The sequence below is a fragment of the Cetorhinus maximus genome, unplaced genomic scaffold, assembly GCF_964194155.1.
Source record: "Cetorhinus maximus unplaced genomic scaffold, sCetMax3.hap1.1 HAP1_SCAFFOLD_154, whole genome shotgun sequence".
Classification (NCBI taxonomy): domain Eukaryota; kingdom Metazoa; phylum Chordata; class Chondrichthyes; order Lamniformes; family Cetorhinidae; genus Cetorhinus; species Cetorhinus maximus.
In genome coordinates, this window is record NW_027596144.1 from 511,305 (window position 1) to 524,910 (window position 13,606).

The 13,606-nt window shown below is 42.2% G+C and overlaps 1 protein-coding gene across 4 annotated transcripts in view; it reads right to left on the reverse strand.

The window, feature by feature from the left end:
• Positions 1-434: 434 nt before the first annotated feature.
• Positions 435-13,606, reverse strand: part of LOC144672935 (MORN repeat-containing protein 1-like) — a 194,490-nt gene continuing 181,318 nt past the window's right edge. For 3 of the 4 annotated variants that reach the window (XM_078534942.1, XM_078534941.1, XM_078534943.1), the window contains one exon: positions 435-11,416. In XM_078534942.1, coding sequence (XP_078391068.1) covers positions 11,268-11,416 — 149 coding nt within the window. In that variant the 3' untranslated portion in view covers positions 435-11,267. The remainder of the gene's footprint in view (positions 11,417-13,606) is intronic. The other variant, XR_013574212.1, reaches the window with a different exon arrangement.

Sequence of the window (13,606 nt, forward strand, 5' to 3'; positions counted from 1 at the left end):
TTTCTGATCCCACTCGCCATGGGAATCGTAGCGGGCAGGACAGAAAAGTTGACACACCAGCAAAAGGCCTGTTGACTTCGGGTGGAAATTTCCGATTCCGCGGTGGGTGACACTGGAATACCTCGCCCAAAATGTCTATCTTTTTCTTTCTCTCTCCACAGATGCTACCTTATCTGCTGAGTATCTCCAGCATTTTTTGATTTTTCAAGTATTGGTCCTTCTGTTTTAGTTTTGACAAGCTATTCGACTGTTGGGGCATTGCAGTGGATGCTGATCATGCTCTCGCTCGTCACTTCCAGCAGGGGTTACCTGTTCACACATGATGGTCAGTTGGGCAAAATACTGCAAGGGAACTGTAACCTGGAAAAGTCAAGTCCCTTCAGGAGAGAGAAAGGTATAAAAATGATAGAGATGGTCAGTGCAATGATTAATGATTGTGGTATTACTGCCACAGCTGGGATGTAAAAGTCAACAGTCATTCTATAATTCCCCCACCTCCCCAACAGGTTTCTCTGGACTAAAAGGGTTAAATTATAAGGACAGGTTGTATAGACAAGGCTTGTATTCTCTTGATCATTGAAGATAGAGGACTGATCTCTTTGAGGTATTTAAGATGATTAAAGGGTTTAATAGGGTAGTTAGAGGAAAAATGATTTCCTCTTGTGAGGAGTTCAGAACAAGAGGGCATAATCTGAAAATGAGAGCTGGGCCATTCAGGAGTGATGTCAGGAAACACCTCATCGCACAAAGGGTAGTGGGAATCTGGATCTTTACCCCCAAGAGCTTTGGATGTTGGGTGTCAATTGGAGCTTTCAAGACTGAAACTGATAGATCTTTGTTATGAAGAGTATTAAACATTATTAAGCCAAGGCTGGGGGATTAATTAAGATACAGATCATCCATGTTTAAACTGACTGGTGGAACAGGCTTGAGGAGCTGAATAGACCATCATTCCCCTTCCACCATCTCTGGTGGATTTCTCCCTTTTGTCTTCTTGCAGCTCAGCGTTTTGGGAGAAGGCAACTACAGGTATAGTCACTTTTGTCACAGGCAACTGACAGGGCAGCTAGAGCAGAACAACAGAGGTAGCTCCGGGCTGTTTCCTCTCCATTTGAAGTTGTTGGTGACCCAATTGAGATCAGGAACTTGGGACAGATCAGAGGCTCATTCGAGTGAATGTTGTTCATAGAAACATCTTGAACCAGGACTCCCAGCACTTAGTGCACAGTTCAGATTATCCATAAACCACTGCTTCATACGTCAAAGCCTTTTTTCCTAAATGGTTCATAAATTTTAACCAGTACAGTAAAATTTATTTTGAAGAATATCTTCACACACACACACACACTTTTTCCATCTTTGGGGAATAGTGAGGGAGGTGGTGGAAGGATTCCCAGGCTGATTATCAGCACACTGGAGCACATCATGAACAACCCTTCCACGGCCAGCAAGTCCTGGCATGCGACTTGAACCCAGGGCTACTGGCCGAGAGGTAGAGACACTGAGACTGCACCACAAGGCTGCCTTGTACAGTAAACTGAGCCATCCAGAGAAAATTAAAATGACATGTTGAATTAATGGTGCAACACTGAGATTCCAACTGAAGGTAAAAAAAAAACAGTTAAGGGCCAAGATCATTGGATGCAGAGGAATTGGAAGTGGCTGGTGGAGGAGCGGGGGAGTCGTAGCCATGGTTGGGATGCAGGGGATTGAGGGGGAAGCATGGTTACTATCAATCGAGAAACAGAGGTGTAAGGGTTTACTGAGGGCTCGATTAATCACTTGTTAGGAAATAGAGGCAGTTTAAGTTATATTTGTATTTGTGGATGTTAGGAATAAGTTTTAGCTTTAAAGTTTAAGTTTGATTTGTATTTCTGTACTGTGTGTTAAGAAAAGGTCAAGTTGAGTTTTAGTTTCACTTTATAACCTCCCTGCATTTCGAATGAGTTTTACGACTCTAAGAGAAGAAAGCAAATACAAGACTAGAAACTTGGGACAGATCAGAGGCTAGAAAGAAACTGTGCTGTTGTCTAACAACAGGGCTCCTGAGAGGGACACCCAACTCACCCACCCACACCCCACACAAACCTACACGCACCCACATCCACACCCACACCCCACACCCACACACACACACACACACACACAAACACACCCACACCCCCACACACACCCACACACACACACAAACAGAAAAAGTAAAGAAACAGCAGTTTTGAGTTCAGCTGGGAGCAGCTGCCAGGCAGAAACAACCTAGAAGGGGCAGATAGCCAGCCCCAAGCTAAAGAAGAGAGTCCCCAAATCCAGGGGAGTGGAACAGGAGAAAGTCCAAAGAAGATCTTCCAGTCAAAGGAAGGACAGGAACCTGGAAAAGGTCCTGTTAAGTGAAGTTAAGAGTGTGGAGCAGAGAAAGGCTCCAAGCTTCATGCTTAAAGAGACGAATGCTGCAGCAAGCAGATTTAAAACGAGAACGGCTTGTGAGAAACCAGAAGGTCCAAAGAGACTGCTGAAGGTCTGTAGCTCTTTGCTATGGGCATGTGAAACAGTGGTGTACTGTTGACGACTGAGTTGGTGAGAGAGAGTGCGTGGAAGGAAGCTTGAATGCACGTGGTGACCCAGAGAAGAAGAACATCAGAAGGAGAGTTCAAAACCCTGGAGGTGGACCCTTGTGGAAGGCATCTGAGAGAAAGCGTTGATTTGGGAGAAGATTCCCAAGTGAGTTCTTGGAGATTGGAGAGTGGAAACCTTCGTGTGAAAGACAAATGCAGTGAGACTGGTTGGCTCATGGTGTAACAAGCTTCTGTGGAGAGTTGATGAGAGATTCATCTGTTTGGAGCGGCATCTGCCACTTGGTTTCAGAGTGTGGTAAGCCTGACCACAGTTCGCCAATTGGTTTACATGGACTTACTGTACTTACTGTAAAGATTAGAGTATAAGATAGATTTTGTAACTTGTGTTATCTTTACAAATCTGTATATATCTGTAAAGGTATAGGTGTGGGTGAAGGAGTATTGTTTAATAAATATTTTATTCTTTTATTAAAAGTTCATCAGCTGACTGCTGTGACTCTGTTCAGTAGCCACGCTCTACGTATCTAAACAAAAATTAAAAATTAGAATCTATCAAGCCGGGTTCCACCCTGGGATCAGGCTTGTCCAGTAGTTATATCAGCTGGGATCATAACGTGGGGGCTCTTGCAGGATTCGAAATGCGGACAGCGGCTGATTGGACGCAAAATAAAAATTGGTCCAGGATTATCGTTTATAAAGCGGGATTGGAAATCCTTGACTTTTGGTGGGATCTGTGAATCCTTTTTTAACGATTACATGTAGGTACAGAGGTACTGGACATAGGAATTGGAGTTGCTGTGAGGTATATTATATGCCTTGGAATTCAAAATGACTTTGGGGGATGCTAAGACTGTTTTACAAATGGAAAATGTAATCCTGACTGGTTCACAGAAATTAACCAACAGTAGCTGATGGAATTGGCAGATAAACTGGAGTTAGGGTTACCTATAGGGATGAAGAAAGTAGACATAGTTGAGATAATAGCACAGCATTTGAAACTGGAAGGGATAATAGAGAGACCACATTCTCCAGGGGATGAGTCAGTTGAATTGGCTAAGGTCTAGTTGCGAGTGAAGCAACTTGAATATGAAAAGGAACTGAAAAGACTTGAATTAGAGGTGAAAGAAAAAGGAAAACAATTGGAATTGAAAAAGCTGGATGCAAAAGAGAAAGAGAAAGAAAAAGAGAGAGCACTTCAAAGGGAGCAAACGGAAAGGCAGCAGAAAGAAAGGAATCTGGAACTGGAATTTCCGGCAAGAGAGAAGGAACAAGAAAGGGGATACCAGCTTAGAAGGCTATAAGTTAAAAAAGAGATCTCAGATGCTGAGGAAAGTTCTGATGATGAAAAAACCTTCAACCTAAAGCCTAGTGGGGAGATGTTTAAGTTTGTGCAAGCTCCCAAATGTTTGAGGAAAGGGATGTAGAGACGTTCTTTATCTCGTTTGAAAAGGTGGCTAAGCAAATGAAGTGACCAAAAGAAATATGGACATTACTGTTACAGAGTCGGTCGGTAGGTAGAGCTCATGAAGTTTATCTTCACTTTCAGAAGAGGTATTGGTGGATTGTGATACAGTAAAAAAGGCTATTCTGAGTGCATATGAGTTGGTCTCCGAGGCATACAGGCAGAAATTTCGGAATAAGGCAACAGCCTGGGTAGACCTATATTGAGTTTGAGACGGTAAAGTAAAGTAATTTTGACTGTTGGATGTGGGCATTAAAGGAAGAGACAACATATGAAACTCTTAGGGAAATAATTCTCTTGGAAGAATTTAAAGATTCACTTTCTCCTGTAGCTACAACCCATGTTGGACACCAGAGGGTGAAAACAGCTAGACAGGCAGCAGAGATGGCAGACAATTATGAACTGGTCCATAGACCCAAACCCTTTTTCCATCATCCCCATAAACCCAAGAAGGATAGGAAATGGGAAAGTGAAAGGAAGGCAAGTAGCCAGGGGAAAGAAGGCACAGTTGGGAATTCTCCTGAAATTTCTCTTCAGGCCAGAAAGGAAGGTGCTGAGGGTGGAGGCAACATTCAAAAGCCTAAGTGTTTCCATTGTAACAAGGTGGGACATGTTAGGGCAGATTGCTGGAAATTAAATGGTAGCCCTATTGCAGTAGTAGGAATGCCAAAGAAATCCTCAGGAAAGGTTGCATCAGAAAAGGAAATGGTTGCTAAAACTGTGGCAATGGTACAGGTGAAATGTGTTCCCTCAGAACATACAGGAAAGGGGGATATGGATCAAGGTTGTCCAGAGAATTCTTCTTTGATTACTGGTGAAGGAAGTCAGGCTATTAGAGATTCTGGATGTTTTGTTTCGAAAGAGAGAAGGGTTCCCTTACTCCTTCAACAAAATACGTAAACAGATTAAAATTTTGAGAGATACAGGGGCAGATCAATCATTAATGGTGGCTGATGATACAATTTGTGTTCTGGGTAGTTTTATGAAGGAGAAAACATTAATAAGGGGTATTAATGGAATTTATGAACCTGTTTTTTTGTGTAAAGTCAACTTACAAAGTCACATTATAAATGGAATTGTTATGGTAGGATCAAACAGAAAAAGAAAGCATACGATAGGCACAAAGAACTAAGCACTGCAAATAGCCTAGACGAATATAGGAAGTGCAGGGACAAAGTAAAAAAGGAAATAGGGAAATCAAAGAGAGGGCATGAAAAAAGATTAGCAAGTAAAGTTAAAGATAACCCAAAGATGTTTTACCAATACATTAATGCTAAAAGGTTAGTTAAGGAAAAAGTGGGACCTATCAGAGATGAAGATGGAAACTTGTGTGTAAATGCAGAGGCTGTGGGAAGGGTTTTGAATGAATATTTTGTCTCTGTGTTCACAAAGGAAAGGGAGGATGTAGATATAGTAGTCCAGGAGGAACACTGCGAGATATTGGACGGGATAGTCATAAAGAGAGAGGAAGTACTCGAAGGGTTGAAATCCTTGAAAGCTGATAACTCACTGGGGCCAGATGGATTGTTTCCGAGGCTGCTGAAGGAAGTCAGGGAGGAGATAGCAGATGCTCTGAGGATGATTTTCCAATCTTCACTAGATACAGGGGAGGAACCGGAGGACTGGAGAAATGCAAACGTGGTTCCATTGTTTAAAAAGGGATCAAAGGAAATGCCAAACAATAATAGGCCAGTTAGTCTTACATCGGTGGTGAGCAAATTAGTAGAATCAATCCTGAGAGATAGGATTAACTGTCATGTGGAAAGGCATGGACTAGTCAGGGATGGTCAGCATGGATTTGTTAAAGGAAGGTCTTGCCTCACAAATTTGATTGAATTCTTTGAGGAAGTAACAAGAAAGGTTGATGAAGGTAGTGCAGTGGATGTTGTGTACATGGATTTTAGCAAGGTATTTGACAAGGTCCCACATGGTCAGGAAAGTAAAAGCCCATGGGATTCAGGGTAATGTGGCAAACTGGATAAAAGGTTGGCTTTGTAACAGGAAACAAAGGGTAATGGTTGATGGATGCCCTAGCGAATGGAAAGTTGTCTTAAGTGGTGTTCCACAGGGCTTGGTGTTGGGACCCATGCTGTTTGTGTTATATATTAACGATTTGGACGTGAACGTGGGGGGCACGATTGGGAAATTTGCAGATGACACAAAGATTGGCTGAATAGTGGATTGTTTGAGGATAGCCATAATCTCCAAAACGATATAGATGGGTTGGTGGAGTGGGCGGTAAAGTGGCAGATGGATTTTAACATAGAGAAGTGTGAGGTCATACACTTAGGGAGGTCAAACAGTTACAGGGATTACACAATAAATGGGAATATACTAAGAGGGGTAGATGAAGTGAGAGATCTTGGCGTACAAGTACACAGGTCCCTGAAGGCAGCAGTTCAAGTAGACAAGGTTGTAAAGAAGGCATATGGAATACTCTCCTTCATTGGCAGAGGTATAGAATATAAAAGTAAGGATATAATGTTGGAATTGTATAAAACACTGGTGAGGCCACAACTGGAGTATTGTGTGCAGTTCTGGTCACCACATTACAGGAAGGACATAATAGCTCTGGAGAGAGTGCAGAGGAGGTTTACAAAAATGTTGCCAGGTTAGAAAAGTGTAGCTATGAGGAGAGATTGGATAGGTTGGGGTTATTTTCCTTAGAACAAAGAAGGCTGAGAGGCGACTTGATTGAGGTGTACAAAATTATGAGGGGAATAGATAGAGTGGACAGGATAAAATTGTTTCCCTTGGTGGAGAATTCTAGAACCAGGGGACATAGATTCAAGATAAGTGGCAGAAGGTGTAGGGGGGACATGAGGAAGAACTTTTTTACGCAGAGGGTAGTGGGTGTCTGGAATTCGCTGCCCAAGTTGGTGGTAGAGGCAGAAACTCTGAACTCTTTTAAAAAGTACCTGGATCTGCACCTTAAGTGCTGTAAGCTGCAGGGCTATGGGCCGGGTGCAGGAAGGTGGGATTAGAAAGGGCACCTGGGTGTCCTCGGGCTGGCATGGACAAGATGGGCCGAATGGCGGCCTCCTGTGCTGTAACTTTTCTATGGTTCTATGGAATTAGTCCTAAATCACCTATTGAAGGGGTGGATTTTATTCTGGGCAATGATTTGGCTAGTAGAAACTGTAATGTGGTGATGACTGTATCGCAACAGGCAGCTGATCATGCTGATCTTAACTGACTTCAAAAAACTACTGTGGCCAAAATTGAAACACTTATTTCTGATAACAAGCAATTGAAGGAAAACCTGATCAATGTAGAAAACCAATTTTCACGTATGAAAGAAGAGTTTGCTAATGAAAGGAGATATGTTGGTGAGAACAGTTGAGAATCAGTCACAGAAAGTAGAACACTTGACTGAGGACTTGAAATGTCTAAATGATAAACTTGTAGAAGCAAACTTAACAAAGGTCAATCTTCAGTTAAAACATGATGAACTTCAAGCATCTGTAGTTGCTATGAAGTATCGTGGAAAATGTTTTGAACAAGAAAAGGAATTGTTGGTAAATCAGAACAATTGGTTGAATACAGAATTAAAAACCAAGATTAATAAACTGTTAGAACTCATCTTGGAAAAAGCAATGAGATTCTTGAACTTCAAGGCAAACTGAAGAAAATGAAGGGGAAGGCGTGTGGTATGGAGTGTCACAGTTCCAAAGTCTTTCCTGAAATATTTCTTGCCAAATTGTGATCCAAGTAAAATTACTGATGTATCAACCTCAGTAATGGACAATATGAAAACAACCAAAGTACCTGCAGAATTGGAAAGTAGGAATTGTCAACAAAAAGGACCGAAATCGCAAAGTGACTCTTCAAGGTCAATGACCAGAGACACTGATTTACAGGTGATTGCCAGTGCTAATATACAAAACACAGCAGTTAGAATGCAGGCAAGCGGACAGGTTGCAAAAGGCCATTCAAAACCTGTACAGGAGTGGAATGATAATGTTTGTGGATTCTGTAAAAGAGCTGAAGGGTTAGAATGAACTATGAAACTCCATAGGGAGAATATAATTGACGCTGCTCAAAAAGAAGTGAAAAAGACCTGTTCGAAATGGGAATGTGAGAAATAACAATATCATAAGAAGTTTAAAGATTAAACCAAGCAGGAATATGAAACCCTTTTGTGTGAACGTAGAAAGCATCTCAATAACACCCTTGAAATGGCGAAAAGAGATTTTGATCAGAGAAGAAATGAGATGTTCACTCACAAAAATGCCATTTTGACTTTGCTAAATCGAAATGAGAATTTACCACATTTTCATTCGGAAAATGAGCTTGAGGATGGAATTAGGCCTACAGCTAACAAAAAGGGTGATTGGGTTGTAGACTTAAATGAAACATTCCTTGCTGAGTTAAAGACTGGGAATAAGAGGAAAAAGAAACATAAGAGTTGAGTTATGGTAAAGCTATGATGTACAAATTCTACTAATCTTATTACATTGATTGACTTTGTTTTGCATAAATCTTTATAATTGCATGATATAAAGTGTAGTTATGAAATGTAACGGAAAGTTTGTTTGCTATTGTTAGAGCTTTATGATGTTAAGTTTGTGTGAGGTGGATGTAAGGCTGTTTTAAATAAACCTTCACTGTTGTGAAGCTTTCTTTCTTCCCAAGGGGAGGTGTTAGGAAATAGAGACAGTTTAAGTAAGTTATATTTGTATTTGTGGGTATTAGGAATGAGCTTTAGCTTTAAAGTTTAAGTTTGATTTGTATTTCTGTGTTTGTGTGTTAAGAAAAGGTCACGTTGAGTTTTAGTTTCACTTTAAAAGGTGCCTGCATTTCTAATAAGTTTTACGACTCTAAGAGAAGTTCAGCAAACACAAGAGTAGAAAAACTGTGCTGTTGCCTAGCAACAGATGTCCAGAGAGGTGCACATACACAGAAAAAGTAAAGAAACAGCAGTTTTGAGTTCAGCTGGGAGCAGCTGCCAGGCAAAAGCAGCCTAGAAGGGGCAGATGGCCAGTCCCAAGCTAAGGTTGATTGAAAGAAGCTGCCAGAGAGAGACTGGAGCAAAAGGGACAGACAACAAGTTCCAAGCTAAAGAAGCAAGTCCCCAAATCCAGGGGAGTGGAACAAAGAAGATCTTCTAGTCAAAGGAAGGACAGGAACCTGGAAAAGGTCCTGTTAAGTGATGTTAAGAGTGAGGAGCAGAGAAAGGCTCCAAGCTTCATGCTTAAAGAGACGAATGCTGCAGCAAGCAGATTTAAAGTGAGAACGGCTTGTGAGAAGCTAGAAGGTCCAAAGAGACATCAGTGGTGTACTGTTGACAGCTGAGTCGGTGAGAGAGAGTGCGTGGAAAAAAGCTTGAATGCATGTGGTGACCCAGGGGAGAGGAACATCAGAAGGAGAGTTCAAAACCCTGGAGGTGGACCCTTGCAGGAGGTGTCTAAGAGAAAGCGTCAATTTGGGAGAAGTTCCAAAGTGAGCTCTTGGAGAGTAGACATTAGAAACCTCCATGTGAAAGATGGAGTTCAGTGAAACTGGCTGGCTCACAGTGTTACAAGCGTCTGTGGGGAGTTGATGATAGATTCATAGCATCTGTTTGGAGTGGCATCTGCCACTTGGTTTCAGAGTGTGCTGTGTCTGACCACAGGTCACCTATTGGTTTATAAGATAGTTTTTGTAACTTGTGTGAGCCTTACAAATCTGTATATGTCTGTAAAGGTATAGTTGTGGGTGAAGGAGTATTGTAATACAGTTCATCTTTTCTTGTTAAATAAATGTTTTATTCTTTTGTTAAAAGTTCATTAGCTGATTTCTGTGAATCTGTTCAGTAGCCACTTTCCACGTATCTAAACAAAAGTTAAAAATTAGGATCTATCAAGCTGGGTCCCACTCTGGGATCAGGCTTGTCCATACAATAGCCACGGTAAATAGAAATAAAACAGGTCATTCAACTAGCTGAAAATCTACAAGCAAAAATTACAAGTGCTGGGATGAGAATTTGGGGATGGAGAGAAGAAAAGCAAATAAAAAAGAGGGAGAGAGAAAAAAGGAGGGGTCAAGAAACACCAGAGGCCAAAAAAAAAGTCATTGGTGAAGCAAGACTTCACCAATCCTGTCACAAATGGCCCTCAACATGGATCTTTAACAGGGAAATGATTGCACTGTGGTTATTTTTAAAATCTCCCTTAATTTTTCCCACTTCATATAAACATACATTCAGGCCATCATTGCCTGTGCGGACTTTGCTGACTCGCCTACTCTTTCCACATAGCCCTGCACTTCTCTCTAAAAAGGAAGTGTTACAGTCTGGAGGCTAATCTGGTACCTTAACTGAGTAATAATTCTAAAGTGGCAGGGTATTTGATTGTGGGTGAATCACAGGCAGGCTTGCTCCTATCCTCACCTCGTGTCTATAGTCATAGGATAGTGGTCAGGAGTGGGGTGGCTTTGTTCCATTCTGCCTGGGCCAGTGATGCAAATGATAGCTCCACGATTAGCAGTCCAGCTGAAACCTGCTAACTCGGCATTAACCAAGGAGTGAACAACCCCTTATGCATGGCATATTTACACACTGACTAAAACGTCGGAGAAGCTGTAATTTGAATGGTCAAACAGGTCAGTCTAGATACATTGCTGAAGTTGTTGTTCAGAAACTGTTTTCTGCCGAATCTTTCCTCAGATCTGACCATCCTGTTTAGCTTATCCTCTCGACGAGACAGAAAGACTTTCCCACCACCAGCTGCATTTGATGCTTACAGGCTCTTGCAGCTTTAAGGGAAGTGAAAACATTCAAACACATGGTTTATTAAATAGAGATTTTAAAAATTATATTTATATCTTAATTAACTGAAGTAAACAGAATATTAAAAAAAAAATTCTAATCTTTTCTGGTACGAATCTGTTCTGAAATGACACCTCCGCTTACTGCAGGGACTTTTCTTTCTGTGTCCCATTTATAGAGTCGACTATTTTGGGACTGGGCGTTTACTGTGGTTTAGCGCATTCCCTTTCACTTCTCAGAACTGGACTCAACCCTGACCCAGACTAATGGGATGAGAGTCTCTTCGCTCTTCTGGCTACGAGAGTGTGACATGAAATAGTGTTTCTAGCTGTCACCCTGAGTGACGGTATCAAGGGAGAAGGGAGTGGAGAAAGGAAAGATCAAAGAAGAAGGGTCTCTCTGGTAGATCAAAGGGGTGCAGGGCAAAAATAATACATGGATGCTATTGCCTAAATTTCCACAGATGCAATGTTCTTCAGGAGTCTCGTTACTTGTTGGGCACCTTATGAAGCTCCTTTATGCTGCCCCTTTTATTCGCTTTCTGTGGTATAACCTTCAAGAGAATGAAAGCGGGCGAGAGAGTACGACCCAGGAAAGGTGGAGTTGTCACGTCCTTCACCATGATAACATATTCACCTGAAATCAGAAATGCACCATTTTTAACTTCTTTCATTTTAATTTTATTTTTTTCCCCCCAGTTTACTTTGCCCATCCCCCTGAAGGCAGGAACTTACTGGGGTGCACAGCTCCAAGGTAACTGACAGTGTGTCCCGTACCCCACCCAAATGCTGGCCCTTGTGTGTGAGTCTTACAGAAGAATCAGATCCGTCTTCAACAACTAAATGTGGCAAACTACTCAACTGTGGGAGGGGATGTCCCAGGAGAGCCCAAGCCTTTCCTTAACTGATGAGATCTCTACACTCCTCCAATTTAGGCCCCTTGAGCATCCCTGATTTTCATCATTCCACCACTGGCAGTCATCCCTTCAGCTGTCTAGAGCCTAAGCTCTGAAATTCCCTCTTAAACCTCTTTGCTTCTCTACCCCTCTCTCCTCCTTTAATAAGCTCATTAAAAACTACCTCCTGGACCAAGCTTTGGGTCACCTGTTCTAATATCACCTTACGTGGTTTGGTGTCAAACTTTATTTGATAATGCTGCTGCGAAACGCCTTGGGATGTTTTATTTTGTTAAAGGTGCTATAAAAATACAAGTTGTTGTTGTTGATGCTCGCTGCAGCAATCACCAGTTAGGGATCAGGGGCAGGAATCACGGCCACTTTTCCTTTCCTATTTTTGGGGGAAGGCGGCCAATTGTTGCAACCCTCCAGTGGCCACAGGTAATTTGGCAAAGACCAGGGATAAAACCTGGGAGCTTCTGGTCAGCGGGGCTTGGGAGCAGGCCTGGCAGTGTGGTTTAACACGGGTCATCCCGTCCTCCGATGCTGACTCCTGTCCCTTTTAGGATGCAACAGAGTCACACTTATCAGAACTTCAGCACAAGGCACCTTTTATTAATCCTGTAATAGGCACACGTTGTTAGTGGCTGGGTGGGTAGGTCTGCTAGCTATTATGGGTATTAGATCATACAGACCACAGAGGTCTCAGCTTCAATTTCCAACATGTGATGACATTATTTGGGATGTTATAATGCCCCTGGACTAGGTAGAAAAATCAATCAGCATTCTCCTCCTGATCTCTCTCGTGATCCTGGTGAGAAAGTCTGCATTGATGCTGGAACGAGGACAGGATTGTCCTCACTTCTGATGACAAACAGCCTCCCGACACTCAATGCCTAGAAACCGTAAGAAAAAGGAGGAGGCCATTCATTCTGCTCCGCCATTCAGTTAGATCTGCCCTTCAGCTCTATTTTCCCATCTAGAAACATATGACGGGAGAGGCCATTTTGCCCGTCTTGCCTGCACCAGCATGTCTCTGGGTACCCTCACTTAACAAAAATCTATTGCTCTCACAGGTTCACAAGAGGAATGGGAAACTGGATTGGGTAGTGGAAGGTTACTGGCACCTGTGAAACTGTACCCAGCAAGAGTCGACACTCTCTGGGTGGGGAAAGTCTCTAAATTAAGCATAATATTATTCTTCCGAAGAATCAGACAAGTCACAGCGTGTGTGCTATGCTGTGTGGTAAAAATATTTATACAGCTGAATCAAAAATTTCTACAAAAGGTTGTTTTATCTTGTCTTGAGAGACCTAATTTAGAAAAGGAGGAAAATGGTGCCTACAAAAAAGCAGCAGCCCCAGTGCAAAGATAGAAAGAAAGACCTGCATTTACATAGCACCTTTAACAACATCAGGACATCACAAAGTGCTTTACAGCCAATTAATTTCGTAGTGTAGTCACTGTTGTAGGAGACACAGCAGCCAATTTGTACACAGCAAGATCCCACAAACAGCAATGTTATGATCTGTTTTCAGTGATATTGATTGAGGGATAAATATTGACTGAAACTGTGGGAGGGCTGCCCTGTTCATCTTTGAACCAGGGACATGGGATCTTTTACATCCACCTGAGAGGGCAGACAGGGCCCTCGGTTTACCATCTCATCTGAAAGATGACAGCTTCGACTGTGCAGCACTCCCTCAGTACTGTGCTGCGAGGGTCATGTTAGATTTTGAACTTGAAACTTGAACCCACAACATTCTGACTCAGAGGTAAGAGACTGCTACCTACTGAACCAAGGCTGACACTTTGGACTTGAACCACATAAAAGATCGTTTCTCTCTGAATGACCTATGAGCTGTCGGCTGAGAGTTCAGAAATGCATGATGTAAAGCTGGTGGTTTCATTGCCTTGCTTCATACTGAGCG